General features: G+C 41.8%; 1 protein-coding gene across 6 annotated transcripts in view; it reads left to right on the top strand.

Annotated features, from left to right (window-relative positions):
- TMEM266 (transmembrane protein 266) overlaps window positions 1-21,845 on the top strand; it is a 69,988-nt gene that overhangs the window by 33,495 nt on the left and 14,648 nt on the right. For all 6 annotated transcript variants that reach the window (XM_056572947.1, XM_056572948.1, XM_056572949.1 and 3 more), the window contains 2 exons: window positions 8,552-8,667; window positions 9,955-10,132. In XM_056572947.1, coding sequence (XP_056428922.1) covers window positions 8,552-8,667; window positions 9,955-10,132 — 294 coding nt within the window. The remainder of the gene's footprint in view (window positions 1-8,551; window positions 8,668-9,954; window positions 10,133-21,845) is intronic.

The raw sequence follows: 21,845 nt of genomic DNA, 5'->3' as shown, positions 1-21,845 counted from the left end.
ATCCTTAAGGTACAGGATATGCAAATACCGCCATGTTAATTGTGCAGTTCAGATGCAGTGGTTTTTTCAGTGATGAAATCACAGACTAGCCTCGTTTCAGGGTTCTATACTCTGACCCTTTCTTCAGTAGTCATGAAGTCCAGAATCATACGCATTGCAGATGGGGCCGAAATCTTGCGATTTCTACGGACGTATGTTTACATCACAGGACCGCGATTTCGCATAAGGTGATGTGAGCACGCTCGCCCGCCCCTTTCCCTATAGGTCTTCAAACTCGCGCAAGAGACACGAATAGTGATGCCGCACAAGCCGATTAGTGGAGAAGAAACGGAAATTACATCATTCAAAGTTTATTTAAGCAGCAGACGGCGTCTGCGGATGCATTAGCCTCACTACCCTTGACAAAGCTGATTCGTTCAGCGAAATGTCGGGGAGGCTATTAGCTTGGTTTTTAATACAGCGGACACATGGGGGTTTCTAAATGAAAGGGAATACATTTGGCACCAATAGCTAAGGTGTGCTGGATATCAAGCACATAATAACAAGCAAATACCTGGATCCAAGTGTATGTCCCTAATAAGTGAATGTATAACACACACTATACATCTATCACCCTATTTCCGCTGGAATTTTAAACCTATTTGTGGGGTATATTTTCAGAGATAAACTAATAAAGTTTGTTTTTAAGGGAGGTTCTAGTTAAGGGTTTTTCCCGCGAGGGGGCAACCCCTTAAAGGTTGATGTTGACTGTTTTGCCTTGTAATCTCCAGGGACAACTCCTTTTTGTATTTTGGTTTATGTAGAGGGAAGCTAAGTGGGGCTCTTCCCAAGGCTCATAGTGATTCCTGTCTGAGCAAGTTGGTTGAGAATGTTACACCATCATTCGTGAGAAATATTCTGGAGATTATCCATGAGGTGATAAGGTCCTCAATATCCACCCTTGCATTACCTCAAAAGGGGGTTCCCTTTCTTATGAATTCTTACTTACAACAGACAAAAGTCACTCAGGTTGGGAGGCCTATGGGAAATCCCTTTTCTTTTAGGGGAAATTGGAGCCAGGAAGAGTGTTTGGATTCCAAGAATGTGAGGAAACTAAAGGGAAAATTCTATACCTTGTGCCAGTTACTTCCAAACATAAAAGGGAAGGATGTGATTTTACTTAGATAAATCAACTGCAATTGCATACATAAACCATCAGGGGGAACACGATTGGAACCCCCAAACTAGGATAGTACATCACATTTTCAGACTGATTGAAGGGCGAGTAAGATCTTTGTCAGCCGATGGTTGTTTGAAGGTTTACTTTATTTTTCTTTTCTTTATATTTTTTATTTCTTCTACTTTTGGTGGTACATTAATATTAAAATTTTATACCTAAAATTTCTGTATACTGTTATTTTTTATGTGTGTTGTTTCAATTGTAAAAACGTTTTCTTTTCAATGAAGTTAACAAGGTTGAATCAGGAGAAATGGAAAGTAAACCAGGCCATGTTTTCTCAGATTACAAGATTATGAGATGCTCCAGCAGTTGATTTATTTGTCACAAGAGAAAACGGGAAAATACAAAAAAGTATTAGCTGAACCCAAAAGAAGCTCTCCAAGCAGTAGATGCATTGTTACGCCGCGCGCTCCGGGTCCCTGCTCCTCCCTGGAGCGCTCGCGGCGTCTCTCTCTCTCTGCAGCGCCCCGGTCAGACCCGCTGACCGGGAGCGCTGCACTGACATTGCCGGCGGGGATGCGATTCGCATAGCGGGACGCGCCCGCTCGCGAATCGCATTCCAAGTCACTTACCCGTTCCGGTCCCCGGCTGTCATGTTCTGGCGCGCCAGCTCTCTAAGATTTAAAGGGCCAGTGCACCAGTGATTGGTGCCTGGCCCAATCAGTCTAATTAGCTTCCACCTGCTCCCTGTCTATATAACCTCACTTCCCCTTCCCTTCCTTGCCGGATCTTGTTGCCTTGTGCCAGTGAAAGCGTTTAGTGTTGTCCAAAGCCTGTGTTCCAGATCTCCTGCTATCCTCATTGACTATGAACCTTGCCGCCTGCCCCGACCTTCTGCTACGTCTGACCTTGCCTCTGCCTAGTCCTTCTGTCCCACGCCTTCTCAGCAGTCAGCGAGGGTGAGCCGTTGCCGGTGGATACGACCTGGTTGCTACCGCCGCAGCAAGACCATCCCGCTTTGCGGCGGGCTCTGGTGAAAACCAGTAGCAACCCTAGAACCGGTCCACCGACACGGTCCACGCCAATCCCTCGCTGACACAGAGGATCCACATCCAGCCTGCCGAATCATAACATGCATTCTCCTAGCCATGGCTTTTCCCTCCATCAGAATGATTTAGAGAGTGTTTAGAAAATCATGTTGGCCCCTTTTGGCTGAGAAGAGTATGGTTTACCTGGCTCTGCAATTTCTCAATTTGGCATGCCATGGGTGCTTTCAGAGATACCAACCCTCTTACATCGGAGGTCGGTCTTTCATCCAGCAGTGAGCAATTTACATCCGACAGCATGATTGAGAGGAGACTCTTGCTAAATACACCCTGTTCCAAATTATTATGCAAATTATATTTTTTTAATTTACCTAAATAATTGATGTAAATAAGTCAACATAATTCTCATGTTATCAACTATTCAGAGTACAATTCAAATTTTTTGAACAAACCTTCTAATAACAGTATTTTTTAAAAATAGAAAATGCACTGTTCCAAATTATTACGCACAGTTTCAAAACACTTCATAGGTTGTAAAGAACAGAAAATTGTCAGTTGTGTTTGCAGCATATTAACTGAAATCAAAAGCTATTTCAGTCAAACTTTTAACAACATTTTGACAGGTCACATTACATTTATAGGAACCCTTATTTGATAGCAGCTTCACAAGTCTTGAATTCATTGAACTTTTGAGTTTTTGGAATAGCCTCCCAGAGCTGCTGTTTGGATGTAAACTGCCTCCCACCCTCATAGCTCTTTTGCTTGAGGATGCTCCAAAGGTTCTCATTAGGGTTGAGGTCAGGGGATGATGGAGGCCACACCATGACTTTCTCTCCTTTTAACCCCATAGCAGCCATTGATGCAGAGGTATTCTTTGCAGCATGAGATGGTGCATTGTTATGCATGAAGATGATTTTATTACTGAAAGCATAGTTCTTCCTTCTGTACCAGGGAAGAAAGTGGTCAGTCAGAAACTCCACATACTTTGCAGAGGTCATATTTACACCTTTGGGGACCCTAAAGGGAGCTGGCCAGCTCTCTTCCCATGAATCCGGCCCAAAACATGACTCCACCACCATCTTGCTGACGTTGCAGCCTTGTTGGAACAGGGTAATCCAAACAAATAAAGGGTCCCGGCACTCAAATTCTTGTGAAATCTCAAAAGATTTATTTATGCAACATGCATAGCATACAGGGCAGGTACGCGTTACGGCTCAATAGCCTTTATCAACCGTGTGCAGGTAACTGTTAGAACACATCTTATATGATTGCATCCGGTTCACAGATACCACGTCCTCACTAATTACTACTATCATTCACGGCGATGGGAGCGAACGTGGCCCCTTCGTATGCAAATGCATACATGTCACATTTCAAACATCAATATGTGTATTCGCATGATCTTATCAAAAAACATGCCAGCATCTGGCGATGATTTATTGATGACATTGTATGCATTTGGGAGGGGCCAGGCATGACATTGGATGAATTTTTTTGATTCATTAACAGTATAAGACCGAAATTGAAATTTAACTTGATGGCTGATCAGCGGGAAGTGAGCTTCTTAGATACATTAGTTCAGAAGGACGGGAGAGGGGGCCTTTGCACGGATCTATATCGAAAACCGACTGATAAAAATAGTCTACTCTACTACACGAGTGCACACCCTCCCTCCATAAAAAAAAAATCAATTCCTATGTCCCAAAAAAAGAGAATAGAGAGAATAGTGATGGACCCTGAATTACGTGATGTGAGACTTAAAGAATTGGAGGATAAATTTAGCAAAAGGGGCTATCCTTAAAAAGTGTTCCATCCCACTGCTTCTTCTCACCCCCAAAACAAAGTACAGTGAACCCCCCCCTACGATGGCCCCGACATACGATAATTTCAACATGCGATGGCCTCTCAGAGGCCATCGCATGTTGAAGGCAGCATCAACATACAATGCTTTTGTATGTTGGGGCCATCGCATAAACGGCTATCCGGCAGCGCTGACTGCTTCAGCTGCCGCCGTATAACCGTTTACGGTGCCCCGTGTGCTCCGGTGACGGTCTCCTACCTGTCATCGGGGCTCCGGAGCCGGCGCTCTCCATCGCTCTCCATCGTCGTCATCACGTCGCCGCGCACGCCGTCCCGTCATGCAATAGGAGCAGCGTGCGTAGTGACGTGATGACGGCGACGTGAGAGCGACGATCCCGGGCAGCAGAGACGTTTCGGATCGGCGGGGACATCACAGGAACGCGGTTACAGCGATGGAGCGCAACATCCAGGGCAGCGGTGACGGACCGGAGCGGCGGGGACAGGTGAGTACAACTTCCTATTCTTTACATTGCACAGATCCCTCAACATACGATGGTTTCAACAAACGATGGTTCATTTGGAACGGATTACCATCGTATGTTGAGGGACCACTGTAACCCGTAACAAAGAAACTAAAACCATTCTATTCATTCGTACATATCCCCTCACATTCAAAATTGACAACATCATCAGAAATCATTGGAATATACTTGAAAAATCTTATTCCCAAATAGAAGAATTTAAAACTCCACCTTTGATCTGCAATAAACAACCCAAAAACATTAAGGATACTTTAATAAGAGCAGACATAGGTGGAAAACAAAAGAGCCGACAAACCTTTTTAGGAACAAAAAGCACAGGTACATTTCCATGTTTGAACTGTGCCCAATGCAGTAATGTGATCAAAGAAAAATAAAGTCTTACATCCACATACTGGAAAGAAATTCCCCATTACCAAGTTTTTCACATGTCAATCCCGTAATGTAATATACACAATAAAATGTCCCTGCGGTCTCCAATAGTTGGGAAGACCACCCAGGGTGTGGGAGACCGGATTGATCGTCATAAATCTAGTATCAGATGTCAAAACCTTCTTCTTCCCATTCCTGCTCATTTCAAAAATAAAAACCATTCCATATCACAATTGCAATATCAAGTCATTGACAAGGTTGTGCAACCCCGGAGGGGTGGCGATATATAAAAAAATTGCTCATCCAGAAGGAAGCTTTCTGGATACATAGTTTAGGTACTCTGGAACCGCGCAGCATGAACCGCGATTAAGAGCTTTCACAGCTACTACACTGATAGAGATATATTAGTACTCCATGGGTTAATATATTTATCTGATGATTTATCTGATGATTTTTTTACGGAGCGGAAAGTGAGTCTGCATTCTAAAAGAATCTCCGCTATGAAAGTATTCAAGTATTATGTTATTTTTTTTGTTACATTTGTTGTGTATAATTTTATTTTGTATCATGTGTTTTGAATGATAGTAGTAATTAGTGATGACGTGGTATCTGTGAACTGGATGCAATCATATAAGATGTGTTCTAATAGTTACTTGCACACAGTTGATAAAGGCTATTGAGCCGTAACGCGTACCTGCCCTGTATGCTATGCATGTTGCATTAATAAATCTTTTGAAATTTCACAAGAATTTGAGTGCCGGGACCCTTTCTTTGTTTGGATTATCTTTATACTTGGTCCTCGGGCACCAACCACCTGTCTGCAGTGCCGACCTTCCTTGGACTTTGCATTTGTTGGAACAGGGTGGCCGTCCAGCAACCATCCACTACTCCATCCATCTGGACCATCCAAGGGTTGCACGCCATTCATCAGTGAACAGGACTGTTTGAAAATCAGTCTTCATGTATTTTTCTGCACAATGCAGCCGTTTCTGCTTGTGAGCATTGGTTAGTGGTGGCCGAATAGAAGGTTTATGCACAGTTGAAAGACTCTGGAGGACTCTACACCTTGATGTCCGTGGGACTCCAGAGGCACCAGCAGCTTCAAATATCTGTTTGCTGCTATGTAATGGTATTTTTGCAGCTGATTTCTGGATCCGATGCATGGATCTGGCAGAAATCTTCTTCAATGTGCCTTTATCTGCACAAACCCGTCTGTGCTCTGAATCAGCCAAAAATCTCAATAGTGTGATGATCACGCTTAACGTTTTCGTGAAATATCTAATGTTTTCACACCTCGTCCAAGGCATTGAACTATTTAACTCTTTTCGGCAGCAGAGAGATCCTTCCCCCCCCCCCCCCCCATATTGCTTGAAAATGATGCTCTGCTTAATAATGTGGAACACCCACCTTTAGCAGTTTCTCCTTAAATTTGGGCTCACCTTGCAATCTAATTATCACAGGTGTCCGAGATTGTTTTGTAGTGATCAAAAGAGCCCTGAGACACAATGCCATCCATGAGTTAAACTGAAAAACAAAATATTTAGGCCGACATTTATCATTGTCTTTAGACTGTTTTTTGTGTCTACAAAAGGCACAAGCAGGGTTTATTTGCGCCTTTTTGTTTACAAATTTCTGCTGATTTTGAGTTGCAATCCACTGATTTTGGCAATACACATGATATAGAAGGGATTTATGAACTGCGCCTTTTTGTAAAAAGGTGCAAAAAAGCGCAAAGCCACTGAAAAGTGTCTAAACCTACACCATCCAAGACCTGGCATAGCTTTTTGGTGTATGTGAAGAGAGAAATTTCAGAAAATGTTTACCTGCATAAAATTTATCAAATGCTCTGTGAAAATTTTATAAATTTTGTGCTCCTACACATTACCAGCACACAAAAAAGGGTGTAAAAAATGCTTCACTTACACCTACAATGATAAATGTGGGCCTTAATCTTTGTGACACTTAAATAGAATTTGCATATTAATTTGGAACAGGGTGTAGAGCTTTATCTGAATAGGTGGTCACTACTGTTAGCTACCGGAAAGAAGGTTACATCTCAAATATACATGCACACATTGAGAGCTTTCTGTAGGTGTGTTGGGTTACCAGTAAATATCCTTAAGCCTCCTGAAGAGTTAAAAAAAAATCTTAGTACCAGCACCATTAAAGTACAACTTTCTGCTTTAAGTGCACTTTTTTATTTCTGTATAGTTGACCATCCATGGATGAGGAGGTTTGTCAGAGCTACAATTGCACTGAAATCAGCCATTAGATGTACCACTCCTCCCTGGGATCTAAAACTATTTTTTCTGCTCTGACAAATCCACCTTTTGAACCTTTCCAAGACCAAGCTGGCCGGGGGAGATCACAGCATTTTCCATCAGCCAACGCTACATGACCATACTTAATGCTATGGTTAGACTGTCCCCAGATCTAGCATTTAGTCCTGAATTTCACTGGTTTCTCATAGTAATAACCTGACCCTCCTGTGCTGATCCTAAGAATGAAGGGGATGAGAGCTTCCAATGCCTTGATGTTAAGAGGTCAATTGCATTACTTACAGCTTAGGCTACATTCACATCATGATTTTGCCAAATCTGGGGGCAGATGATGGGCTCTCCTGTGGCAAGAATATGTTTTACAGTCTTGAGTCTCCTCCTAGAAATGTTTATTCTACTCTAATGTTCATGGGTGCTGTCGTGGGAAATAAGGAAAACAGTAATTACCAGTAATTGTTTTTCTAGGACAGCACTCACCTTTAATCCCACCCCAAAAACAATTTGTTTTAATAGAATACAGTGGCATTAAAAAAGTATTATATATTAGTTGATCAGATTGGTATAATAAATTATGCTATGAGATATTGTTTAAAGTGCATTTATAGGATCCTAAAGTACTAGCTAAGAAGCTGGCTACTAAGGGGCAGGACTATCCTTTATGTAAATCCAAGATCCTGTTTTCTGTCCTGAAAAGTGGGAGGTGGTCTCTACAAGGTAGCTGTTGTGGGCTCAAAGAAAAACAATTACCGGTGAGTAATTACTGTTTTTGTTTTATGCACAATATGACCTACACATTTATTATCATTGTATGCTAAAAATTCTTATTTTTTTTTCAAATTCCGCACATTACCAGAAGAATTTTTTTTTATGTTTGCGCACTTTTGTCCTAAACGCAAATTTTCTTACATAGCACCTGTGACCGGACACCGCGCTGCACCAGGGTATGTCAGAGTAGACACATAAAAATGCTTTTGGGCATGTGTGGGACCTCTAGATAAGAACGATGACGTTAAGCCATGCCTTAGCTGTCATTCACCTTTAAAAGGTGTGATTAAAGCCAAACATGGTGACTACTTGCCAGAGGTGCTTGCACCAATGACTACTTGTGGCCACTTTTATTACAGTGTCATACAATTACAAAAGCAATTTTTCTCCACATCTACTTATAGTAGAGATTGCTGGCATCCAAATATGGTAGGAAACATTGTATTCAGGTACAAAACATGTTGCTTATGGTTATATAAACTAAATATTGGTGACAGGTTCCCTGTAATGTTTTGTGTGTTATATATGAGGCATAAAGTAGTAGAATTCAGATTTTGAGTAACTCAGACTGTGTAACTTCTTTTCTTGCAGCTTATGTACTACCTGTAAAAGTAGAGATGGAGATCGTGGTGCAACAATATGAGAAAACCAAGCTAATTCAGGAGGAGCAGTTGGAAAGACTGACACAGATGTGCCAAGAGCAGGCGGTCAGTTGTTTTTATTTTCTGCAATCACAAACTATGTAGAAAGAAAATATGTCCGCACTCACCAAAATGTTCAGATGCAATTCATGCTTTATTCATGGCACGATAAAATGAACAAAGTCCATAAACAAAAATCACCCGGGGTGCAGGGAGGGAATACAGCTACCAGCCGGCAGCCTGAGCAGGAGCGTATCAGCAGAACGACAGCGCGGTTTAGCGTCACAGACTCATCATCAGGAACCGGATGATGCGTCTGTGACGCGAAACCGCTCTGTCGTTCGGCTGATACGCTCCTGCTCCGGCTGCCGGCTGGTAGCCGTATTCCCTCCCTGCACCCCGGGTGATTTTTGTTTATGGGCTTTGTTCATTTTATCGTGCCATGAATAATGCCTGAATTGCATCTGAACATTTTGGTGAGTGCAGACATATTTTCTTTCTACATTGTTTGTGATTGCGTAATTGCTCATTCCTGCTAGTGTCCTGCACTCCATGTTCTTTTTGATCACCCGGACTTTGTAGCTGTTATTGCTTTTTTGAGCTTGCCATAGCTCCATCTTCACGCTGGATCTGGTATAGTGCCCATCCCCCACTCTCTTTCTTGTTTGTTTTTTATTTTCTTTATTTCGCTATCATAAAATCTTTAACACCATGTAAAGTTTAGAGTACATAGAATAGCACAGTTTTTATCATTACTATTATTTTAAAACTCCACTTATTTTATGGCTGTGTACATACTGTATGATAAAGGAGTTTAAGTAGATAACAGGAGGCAGAACAATTTAAAAACATGAACTAAATGAGTAACAGACTGGTACAGAGGAAAAGAGGCAGATACAAACAAGGGCTTACAATCTATCAGAGATGGGGGAGGCATTAACATTCTTTATGTATGTACCACTGTCATTGTTGTATTTTTGCTATGGTGAGAATACAATGTCATGATGTAAGTCATTCGGGTTTATAGTGATTTCACCACTAACTTACTGCTGCATCCTGCTTGTTTTGCATTGACCATGTATATTAGTGCAGGATCTGTAACAGTGGATTTAATTGTTGTGTTTTGCATTTGTAACACTAGGTGGTAGCATTTTACTGGTTACATGCATGGAGTGAATGCATTTACCAGTCTTAATGTACTTTATCATGTGTTACAGGTATAGGGCACTCATGTGACGTGAAAGAATAAAACCCCACAAAAAGAAAATCATACTGTATTTGTCTTTATTTCCATGTTATTCATACAATACAGTTTTGTCAATATACCTATATCTATTACCTTCTCTTTCCTAGTTTGAAATTAGGCAGCTGAGAGCTCACCTTGCACAGCAAGATTTGGATCTAGTTGCTGAGAGGGAAAGAGCCTTAAAACTCCCACATGAGCGTCATAAAAAAGATGACCGATTCAAGGTATATGGAGGCAGAGAGTCTGACGAGGAAGCAACAGAAAATATCACAGAGCTTTCACACGGTGAGTGCAAAGTATACTGATTCCTTTTAGTTATTAATTTCATATAAAATTGGCACTCAGCAATTGGCTTCCAATGGACCTTTTGCCCAAATATACCTAGAAAATTCTTCAATAGCTTATTTACTATAGCGCTAGTAGCTTCCTTACTCAAACTTGTTTATTAAAATACAGATGATACTGGTTTTGATTACAGTACATGGTGTCTGCAGCTCCTAAAAGAGTATTCCTGTCTGAAAGACATATGATAAGGCATAACAAGCTAATCAGTGGTGGTCTGACTACTGTGACTCCCACCAATCCGGAGAAAGTGAGCAAATTTGTCCCTGGAATAAAAGAATTACACCATTTGTGTGCGGCCAGAACTTCATTCCCTATGGCACTACCGGAACTTACATAGTTCAATGTGGGGCAAAGGTTGGGAAAGTTAGAGAATGAACAGAGGTCTTAGCCATGCATGGTATGCTCTGTTCATTCCGAGGACAATTGTGTCCCTTTTCTTGTAGATAGGTTGGGGTCCCTGACCTATAAGACATATATGGGGGAAATTGCCCTACTCCGAATAGAGCTTTATTCATCATGAAATGTGTGGTATTAACTAAACTGCCATTTTTGTAAATAAAGTGGTATATGATCATTAATGGTGTGCATATAAGACACTATCTGGGTGAGTTGCCTTTATCTATACAGGGGTGTGGAAATTTAAAAATAAAACTACTTGTCCAAGGGACTAAAATGGAACACAATCTACATGAAAATCCACTTGTCCTGGTAAACAAAATAATTTCAACCAAAATAGTACGTAAATTTCTGCACTTTAGTTTTTTCCTCCTCACCCTATAATAGCCATAACTCTTATTTTTTCCATCTACAGACTCATATGATGCTTGTTTTTTGCAGGACCAATTATACTTTGTAATGAGACCTTCAATTTTTCCATAACTTATGCTCTGAAACGAAAAAACATTTATTAGAGGTGAAATTGAAAGAAAAAAGCTAATTTGTGGATTTTCTTTTTTTCGCCATTCACCTTGTGTTCACACTTACATGATTACACCAATACCACATTTTTTATTTAGTTTCCATCAAGTTTTACTAATATTAAAATTATTATTATTATTATTATTATTATTTTTTTTTATTACTAACCCCTATAACATTTTTATTTTTCTGTATACTGGGCTGTATGAGGGCTAATTTTTTGGGGCTGTAATCTGTTGTACCATCGGTACCATTTTGGAATTGATCAGACTTTTTGAACACTTTTTACTTTACATTTTTTCTGGGATATGATGTTATAAACATAAAAACCGCAATTCTGTAATTTGGTATATTTTTTTTTAACTTTAATTAACCCCTTAAGGACCAATACAAATAAACCTGTACGCCCCTGAAAGACCAGGCCTGTTTTTTCAAACGGGGATGTCTGTCCTTATTAGAGAATAACTCTGGTAACGTTTTGCCAATCACGATAATTCTGACATTGTTTTTTTGTCACAAGTTGTCCTATATGTTTTTTTTTTAAAAATCATGACATTTTTACAAAAAATTACGATTTTTTGCTATTTTAACACTAATAGGTTGCATATATTTATACATACTGACCAAATAGTTTATGAAACTTATACTTTCAGATGTCTACTTTATTTTGACGTCATTTTTTTTGTTTTTAATTAACATTTTAAATTAGTTAGAAGCCTAACAATTTATCTTGAAATTTTGAAAATTTGAAAAGTACATATTTTTTTGTGTGCTATGCAGGGTTTGCAGAAATTAAAAGGTAGTAGAACATAGGAACACCCCCCCCCCCCCAAATTACCCCATTTTAAAAACTAGACCCCTCATGGTACTCGCTAGGGGGTACAGTGAGTATTTTAACACCATAGTTTTTTGGCAGGAATTATTACAAAGTCAGGGTTAAAAATTTGAAATTTGCAATTTTTCACAAATGCATCATTTGGGGGGCATATTTTTTGTACATCACTTCTGATATTGAAAGAAATGCACCCTATATTTTATTTAGCTGCTTGTCCCATGTTCGGAAATACCCCCGCTTTGGCCATATATGGTTCATTGGCCGCGTGGTAGGACTCAGAAGGAGAGGAGCGCCATTTGGCTTTCAGGGCAGAACAGTACCCCCACCCCCACAAGTGACCCCATTTATATACCGCACCCCTACAAGTGACCCCATTTATATACCGCACCCCTACAAGTTATTGGCTGGACCAGGGACCTCTCTGATTGGTCCTTGGCTGGCTAGCAGTATAACGCGTCCGTCTGTGACAATTAAGGCTCCTGATGGATATATCCGCCATGTTGTGGGAATAAGCACCCGCTCATGGCGAATATATCCATCACTGCTGCGGCTGGGTAGCTCAGTGTGTCCGCTCATGACTGCTGGCGGGAAATCCGCCACTATGAGTGGACACACAAAGCTACCCAGCCGCAGCAGGGAGCTCATTACCGTGACTGCTGCATAATGTGTAGGATCACATGGTGGACATCCGCAGCATATTACATGCTGCGGATGTCCGCCAATGCGATCCTACACATTATGCATTTTTTTTTTTATTAGATTCATTTAATAAATGTATTTTTAATATATATAATTTTTATTTTATTTTTTTTACACTTTTATTACATTTTTTTTTTTTTTTTACACTTTTATTTTATTTATTTATTTATTTTTGTTTACACTTTTTAATGCTTTGGAATACTTAGTATTCCAAAGCATTGCAGTTATATGCTGCCTGCCAGTTTTCACTAGCAGGCAGCATATTAGGACGTGCCTCTGGGATGTCCTTTCAGGCAATACCCAGGGCAGACCTGGGGTCTTTGTAGGACCCCCGGCTGCCCAGGTATGCAGCAGCACCCCGCGATGCTCCGGGGTGCTGCAGGAGAGACAGAGGGAGCCCCCTTCCTCTGTCAAACGGGGTGCCGTGTGCAAGATCACGGGGGTCCCCAGCGGCGGGACCCCCGTGATCTTGCACACGGCACCCCGTTTGTAATCAGTCCCCGGAGCGTGTTCGCTCCGGGTCTGATTACGGGCGATCACAGGGCGGGCGGCGTGTGACGTCACGCCTGCGCCCCCGTGTGACATCACGCTCCGCCCCTCAATGCAAGTCTTTGGGAGGGGGCATGATAGCATCACACGGGGGCGCAGGCGTGACGTCACATGCCGCCTGCCCTGTGGTCTCCTGTAATCAGACCCGGAGCGAACACGCTCTGGGGACTGATTACAAACGGGGTGCCGCGTGCAAGATCACGGGGGTCCCCAGCTGCGGGACTCCCGCGGTCAGGCATCTTATCCCCTATCCTTTGGATAAGGGATAAGATGTCTAAGCACCGGAGTACCCCTTTAAGGCATACTCAATCAAATGCAGATCCAAGGGGGCAGCCATGGATGAAGAGGTAAGCCCTCTGGCTACCTCCACAGTTGATCTCCCCCTCTGCGATTGCACTGCGGGGGGGGGGGGGTCTCGATCCATCCCACTAGACCACCAGGGATAGTTATAAGACCACTTTAGATGCCGCTGTCAACTTTGACAGTGGCGATTTAAAGGGTTAATAGCTATAAGCTGTGGCCCCCGGCTACTGAAATTAGCCAGGGGCCACGGGTCTCAAGTCAGGAGCCTGCTCCATACACCCTGAGCGCCGGCATTATAAAAATAAAGGGAGAAGTAGGTCCGGACCTGCCTGCTTGCCCAATACAGGCCTAATTGTATGAAAAATTCGCCTGCTTGGTGCCCGGAACTGCATGTCCCCGGGCATCGCGCAATAGAATTTGTTACATTGTTTTATTTTTATTTTTTAAATGGGAAAGGGGGAGGGGTGATTTAAATTTTTATTGTATTCGGGGGATTTAAAAAAAAAAAAAATTTAAAACTTTTTTTTTTTCTTAAACTACACAAGGGCCAGCTCTGATGTCCGTCATTACCAGCAGATGTCAGCTGCTGATAGCAGTAGGCATCTGCCTGTTATGACGCGGACCCGACTCGGGGGCCTGTGCCATATTCCCCTCACCCGACCCATGACGTGCATTATTGTCATAGGTCGGAAAGGGTTTAATCCTGGTTCAGGAAGGGGGTTAACTTTAAGTACCTCATGCATTTTAGTGGCCCATATACCTGTATGCCGCATTCTACATGTGCTGATGCCAGGGCCAGAGTGATGTCGAAGGACACCGGCGGCAAGGGAAGTAGGTGGAGAAAGAAGCCGGAGGATCTCCAGAGGGAGATCACCGCAATCCCACTGTCCGCAAGGACAGAAAAAAACACAGTGAGCTGAGGGTGATCTCTCTCTTTATAGAGGGGTTAATGGATTTATTGGTACTATTTTACTACTTGGGCTCATTAAAAATTCTGCCATCCTACCAGGCCACAGACCCATCTGTGCTGCTGGTAGAATGTAAAGGAATATATAAATATATATCCTCCATCCTTCTCTACTCAATAACCTATGATTAGAATGTGAAAATAGAATTTAGCATTTTTTTGCAAATTTATTAAAAAATGGGAAACAAAAATTTCTCATTGGCATCAGTATTCAGACCCTTAACAATAACACTTAAAAATTTTACATGTGTGAATGCTTTGCATGTTAATTAGAGATGAGCGAACTTACAGTAAATTCGATTCGTCACGAACTTCTCGGCTCGGCAGTTGATGACTTATCCTGCATAAATTAGTTAGTTCAGCTTTCAGGTGCTCCCGTGGGCTGGAAAAGGTGGATACAGTCCTAGGAGACTCTTTCCTAGGACTGTATCCACCTTTTCCAGCCCACCGGCGCACCTGAAAGCTGAACTAATTTATGCAGGAAAAGTCAGCAACCGCCGAGCTGAGAAGTTCGTGACGAATCGAATTTACTGTAAGTTCGCTCATCTCTAATGTTAATTTGTACTTCGGATGATGGTCCCGGCAGCAGAATATCTGTTTCAAGGCAACTTCAGAGCCCGAGACTATCGCGATCAGGAGACTGATTTGCCGGAGGTCCCATAGACTGGCTCTGTTTCTATAAATATTGCCCAGTTCCCTTCAGTGGCTGACGTAAAAATACATTTGGATGGTCACTAAGGTGTTGAGAAGTGTGTAACAATACCTTTGTCTATATATATATATATATATATATATATATATATATATATATATATATATAGTGAGGTTGTTTGTATGCTCTTACACACACACATCATTATTATTATGGCTTTTTTTATTTGTCTATGGGTATTGGTGATGAAAGGGTAAAGGTGTGTATGGCTTTATGTGGTCATGTGGCGACAAGTGTAAATTATAGATGAAAACCGTGGAAAGATTGAGCATCAGATAGCAGTGCATGATTCGTATAGTCTAACAGCCCACAGCTACACTCATGCTCATTCTAAACTCTTACATTAGCTCACGGCCCTCCCCTGACTGCAGGCAATTTAGCCTCAACACGGCCAAAAAAGCTTTTAAACCTCAGCCCAGAATGGCAAAGCAGACTCATTCCATCTCATTGTCAACCTTGATTGTCTTCAGGATGCTAAGAAATTAGAGGCGGTGGTTTGGGTCATTTATAGTGGAGAAAATGTTGAACAGAAAACATCTGTTTGTCTCACCTGTAAACCGCAGAGTGCTGTAGAAAGCCATGCATGTTCCCAAAGGACTGTGGGATATATGGCTCTCTGGGAAACTAGAACATTCCTGAAAATCTACAGCTTTTTACAGTTGATAAACCACAAGCCAAGTGGGTAACACTCTGTTACCAGTACCCAACTATTGAAGCACTTTAAGCTGATTTAAAAAGCATTATCAGCAATGCCTGTGGTTTATCAGCACACAGAGCTTGTGATGTAGTATTCTAGAAGATGGTGTAATGATTTCTTCCTCATTGCTCAAATCATGATATATGGAATAGATTAAAGGAAAAGGGCTGCAAAGTAATGTAAAGACAACATATGTAAAATGATGATATAGATGGGTTGGCTGTAGATCAGGTGGGCAGATTATTGGTATGTTAGGATCACTGTGATATCAGAGCACCTCAATATTTTAAATATTTTTTTTGATTGTGGTATTTACGCGTTGTCTGCACCACCTCCTCACCCTAGGGAACTGTTCAGGAAAGGAGGTGTTTCACCACCCCATCTATGCTGTCCCTTGCCTTGTAGTAAATTGCCAATTTTGCCAGTCTGCTGCTATGCTGCTGGATGGGTGCACACAACCTTTCACAGATTAATCACCATACAATATGTTGTATTCTTTCACAGTTCGATAAACATTATTTTACATTGAGTGTATTGAAATACATTGCATATGCAAATTACAGATATTCTATATAAAGTTGTGCAACAACATGGATGTTATGTGGTTAGTAATCCTAATCTCACCTAATCTCACAGGTGTTGGAAAAGGTGGAGTCAAAACTATAAAAACATTAAAATGGAATTCATCACTATGTTTTTGCTGTCCTATCTAAGCTTAGCATAAACTAGAAAAACAAGTAATAACTTAGGCCGCGTTCACACGGCGTAAATTCCATGCTGACGTCCGCTTGGTATGTCAGCACGGAATTTCCCCTGCAGTAGGGATTCAACGGGATTCTGCTGCTCTGTGCACACGGTGGAATTTTGTGTTCATTCTTTGTGCGGATTCCACACGGAATGCATAACAGTCTATGAGACTGCACATTCCGTGCAGTCCTAGTGTCGGTAGATTCTGCCAGCGCCCCGCACTGTACGTAATGTCCGCACAGAGATTTTCTGCGCGGAATTTCCGCCATGTGAACATGGCCTTAAAGTGTGTAGTGCAGCTCTGCCTTCCCCAAGTAGCAGTTTAATATTAAGGACTACCAAGGGAATTCACATAGTAGAAAGGACTTACTTCCATGTGCTCAATGTCCTGCATATGACCAAGGATAACGGCTGCATTACAAGCATCTCTGTCACTAGTTTAAGCTTCTGCCTGTTAAAATGGGCAAAGGTGTCAGCAGAGAGCTCTGTGTTCCAAAAAGAAAATAATTACCTCTGTAGTATTCAGCAGCTAATAAGTACTGGAAGGATTAAGATTTTTTTAATAGAAGTAATTTACAAATCTGTTTAACTTTCTGGCACCAGTTGATTAAAAAAAAAAAAGTTTTCCACCGGAGTACCCCTTTAAAGCGGAACTGTCATGATTTCTGAGCTATATAACCTAACAGTCTGTGAACTGGGGTTATCATAGCTATCCACCATTACCATTGCCTACTTTATAGCTGCATTTATGATCATAGAAAACTCTTTTTTTTTTTTTTTTTTGTACAGCCATCAACAGTCGGATGGGCGGGGCCAGGGTCTGTTATGCTGCGAGGCTGCATTCCTATCTCTTTTCTTTTAGTGCTGGGACCGCTGTGTGATTGACACACAGGTCCGAGTGCATACACCCTGTATCACTCCTATGTGCCTCTCCCTCTGCCTTCCTGCTCATGTGCAATGCTAAAGGCAGAGTGTGTGCGTGCTCTCTGCCTCTAGTAACCACAGCATATAGCGTGTCGCCGGCACTGATGGCACTGATTTTGTTTACACTGTGGGGACGCTCATTGAACCTGCTGGTGCATGAGGAGCGATGCAGGGCGCATGTGCTGGGACCTGTGTGTCAATCGCACAGCGTTCCCAGAGCTGAAGGAAAAGAGTTAGGCGTGGCGGCCTCGGGGCATAGCAGACCCCTGGCCCCGCCTATCCGACTGTTGATGGCTGTACAATAAAGAGTATTTTATGATAATAAATCCAGCTATAAAGAAGGCAATAGTAATGGTGGATAGCTATGATAAATCCAGTCCACAAGCAGTTGTTAGGTTATATCATGACAGTTGCGCTTAAACAGCTTCTTCAGGAAATATAATGTGAAGACATTGGGTACATAATAAAAAAATACAGTGCCAAAAATGCGCAATTTAGGTAGGAAAAAACCACCTGTTTGTGCAAATGTAAGCCAGCAAATAAAAAGTGCAAACTGAGGCAGTCTAAAAATGCTTTAGATTTTTAACAGTGGCTCAAGATGTTTAAAAATCTAGTCTAGGTTTTCATGTCTAAGCACCCATGTGCAAGAAAGGCATAGTGAAACTTGAGCGGGTTAGAAAGTAGGCAGCAAGAATTGAAATAAACTGGGTGGACTACAGTTCCCAGAAAGATTATTATATATAAAGTTTAGGGTTATTTAGTTTAGACAAAAAGACTGCTAAGGGGTAAACCAATAATTATGTATAAATACATCAGGGGGCAGTACAAAGAAGATCTATCCCAATATTTCTTTATACCCAACACTGTAACAATAACAGATAAAGCGTTTCTACACCAGCATAGATGGGGATTCTTTTCTGTAACAGCTATGAGACTGTGGAATTCTCTACCAAATGAAGTTGTCATGGTGAACTTGTGTGTATCTTTTTACAGATACTATTAAAGGTAGCTAAAATATGAAACCAAAGAAAGCAACCCATCCAAAAGGATCTTAAATTACATAAATACCCTCCAATGTTAAAATTTTGTAGGCTTCAGGATTAATTACTAGTTTTTATTAGGTTTATGGTCACACGATACAATATTTTCACTTAGCCATGGTGGCCTTTGAACAAATTAATGTGTAACTTAAAGTATTACTATTAAAAACAACTTTTGACATTTCATGCAAACGTGAAAAATTTTGATTGGTCAGGGTCTCAGTGCAGAAATCTCCACAGTTTGCTAGATGCAGCTTAGAGATATGGACGATAGTGCAGTTCACTCCCCGGCCCAGCGTTTGCAAGAGACAGGCTTTAGTATAGTTGATGGAGCCCATCACCTGCAACATAATGGATTGAGTACCAATATAGTTATCCGTGGAAGTTTCAACACTGAGACCCCAACCGATTAAAACTTGTGCATGATTTTGAAGAGGGGCCACTGCATAGATGTGGTTCACTATATGGATACATTAGCATGTTTTAAATTGTCTTCAGTAAAAGGGTTGTTCAGCAATATATATTTTACTTATAAAATTAGCCAGGCTATATAGGTAAAGAAAACCTCTACTTATCTGCTGCAATTTTCCAACTCCAATGGTGCCCGGTTTCCACTGCTCAACACTTTGTGGCCTCCATCTCAATACAAGAAAGTAGCCACCTAGCCAATCATTGGCTAGTTGGTCTTACATTTCTGAACCCCTAGAACCTAAAGGCAAGGCTTAGTACCTGAGCTTCCAACTCCCGCTCAAGATCTCCTGCGATAACTGTACCTCCTACAAGACTCTCTGCACCTTAGCATCACCAGTATGTGGTGTAGCTCCACCCACATAAAGTGACAATGGTCCATGTGAAGACATCTCACACGGGACTGGTGTCTTAGGTAAAGAAGGCTGCCTATGATATGATGTCACATTTATGACCCTTCCCCCTGCACAGCGCTCCCAAGTGGCTGTGGCAGGGCATGGTAACAGTTTTAAAAGCTGCCTCCCTCTGTAAGCACCAACATGTGAGTCCTCAATTTTGACAAACTTTTATTTGTTTTTGTTTTTTGAGAGTTCCCTAAGCCTCCAAGGACCTTATATTATTTAAATGTCCTAACGATCATATTATAAGGTCACTGGGGCACTTTAAAGCAAAAGTATATCATGGGAGATTTATCAAAACCTGTCCAGAGGAAAAGTTGCCCATAGCAACCAATCAGATTGCTTCTTTCATTTTTCAGAAATGATATAAGCAATCTGATTGGTTGATCCTCTGCCAATACCATCTGTGTGTGGGGGGGGGGGGGATGTTTGAGGAGGACACAGCTGCGCGTAATTTGTAAATCTAAGTTTCTTACTACATACACACAGGGGGAGATTTATCATTGCATTCCTGACATTTTATTGTCTGAAATTTGGCCCCAAAATTTAGCGCTATCTGAAAATAGACATCTTTGGCAAAAGTGACTGAAATGCAGTGCTTCCTTCTTGACTATGCAGTGGATGAGATTTATTAACTGCGTCTTTCAAAAAGATGCAAAAATATTGCGCAAACGTTAAAAGAACAAACAAACAAAAAAAAAAAACGCACATATATACCACCTCTGCCTTGCCTTAGAAAAATAACAGCAACTTCTGAGGTGGTTTTTCATTTGTGCAAAATGTATCAAAGTCTTGCACTGTTTTGATAAATTTGGCACACAGAAGGCTCCTTTCACACTATGAGCATTCATCCGTTTGTAAACATCCGTTTTCTGTGTAAAAACGGATGTATTATAGCGGATTAAATAGCGGGTGCTAACGGCTGAATGTCTGTCAAAATAACGGGCATATTCATCCGTTAAGACCCGTTATAAAAGATATATGGAATCGCTGGGGGGGTAATATATCTGGCCCCCACAGCGCTTCTATATATCTTGCCCTCTGCAGCGCATTTATATATGTTCCCCCCGCAGTGCTATAATAAGCCCCTGGCAGTGCTATGATTGAAAGGTATTCTACAACAGCGCATCTGGCCAGCGCGATGTGCTGCTAAAAGAATACTTGTCATTCATAGCGCTGCAGCGGCATCAGTATATAGATGCGCTGCAGGGGTCAGACATATATCCATTTGTCTGGCCCCCACAGCACTTCTATAATCATATGCCATCGTAGCGCTATGAATGAAAAGTATTCTAACAGCGGCGCATCTTGCCAGCGCAAAGTGCTGGTGAAAGAATACTTTTCATTCACAGCACTGCAATGGCATATGATTATTGAAGCGCTGTGGGGGCCAGACATATGTATATATGTCTGACCCCTGCAGCGCATCTATATACAGATGCCGCTGCAGCGCTATGAATGACAAGTATTCTTTCAGCAGCACATCACACCTGCCAGATGCGCTGCTGTAGAATACTTTTCATTCCTAGTGCTGCCGGGGGCTTATGATAGCATTGCCGGGGGAACATATGTAAATGCTCTGGGGGGGAACATATATACATGCGCTGGGGGGAACATATATAAATGCGCTGCAGGGGGCAAGATATATAGAAATATAGCAGCACTTTGGGGGCAAGATATTTCTTCCCCCCCCCCCCCCCCCCAGCAATTCTATATATCTTTCCTCTCCACAGCGCTTCTATTTGAAAACTATGCTGGGAGCCCTGAATGGCTCCTAAGTATCGGCCATTCAGGGCTCCAGGCGGGGAATTTAAAATGAAAGTAAAAATTTTTTTTTTTTTTAAAAACACTCCCCTGTTTAACTTCTAATCGCATCGGGTTTCGGAAGTGAGACCTGGTGTGATCAATCCTTCAGCCCCTGTACCACAACCCCCATCATGGAACAGAGTCTGTTCCATGATGGGGGTTGTAGTACAAACACTAATGTAGCCTCCCCAGCCACCGGCAGACTCCCGCGGCTGGGGAATTACTACTCCCATCATGGAAACAAGTAACATAGTAGCATAGTTCATAAGGTTGAAAAAAGACCGGAATCCATCAAGTTCAACCTATAACCCTAATGAGTTCCTACTGAGTTGATCCAGAGGAAGGCAAAAAACTCTCATACTAGAGGTAAAAATTACTTCCTGACTCCAAATATGGCAGTCAGAATAAATCCATGGATCAACGTTCTGTCTCTATAAATCTAGTGTACATAACCAGCGATGTTCTTATTCTCTAAAAATGCATCCAGACCCCTGTTAAATTCTTTTACAGAGTTCACCATGACCACCTCCTCCAGGAGAGAATTCCAGTCTCACTGCTCTTACAGTAAAGAACCCCTGTCTGTGCTGGTT

Source organism: Hyla sarda, chromosome 4 (assembly GCF_029499605.1).
Source record: "Hyla sarda isolate aHylSar1 chromosome 4, aHylSar1.hap1, whole genome shotgun sequence".
NCBI classification, from domain to species: Eukaryota; Metazoa; Chordata; class Amphibia; order Anura; family Hylidae; genus Hyla; species Hyla sarda.
The sequence above is the reverse complement of the archived record's forward strand: the minus strand, read 5'-3'. Positions and strand labels throughout refer to the sequence as shown.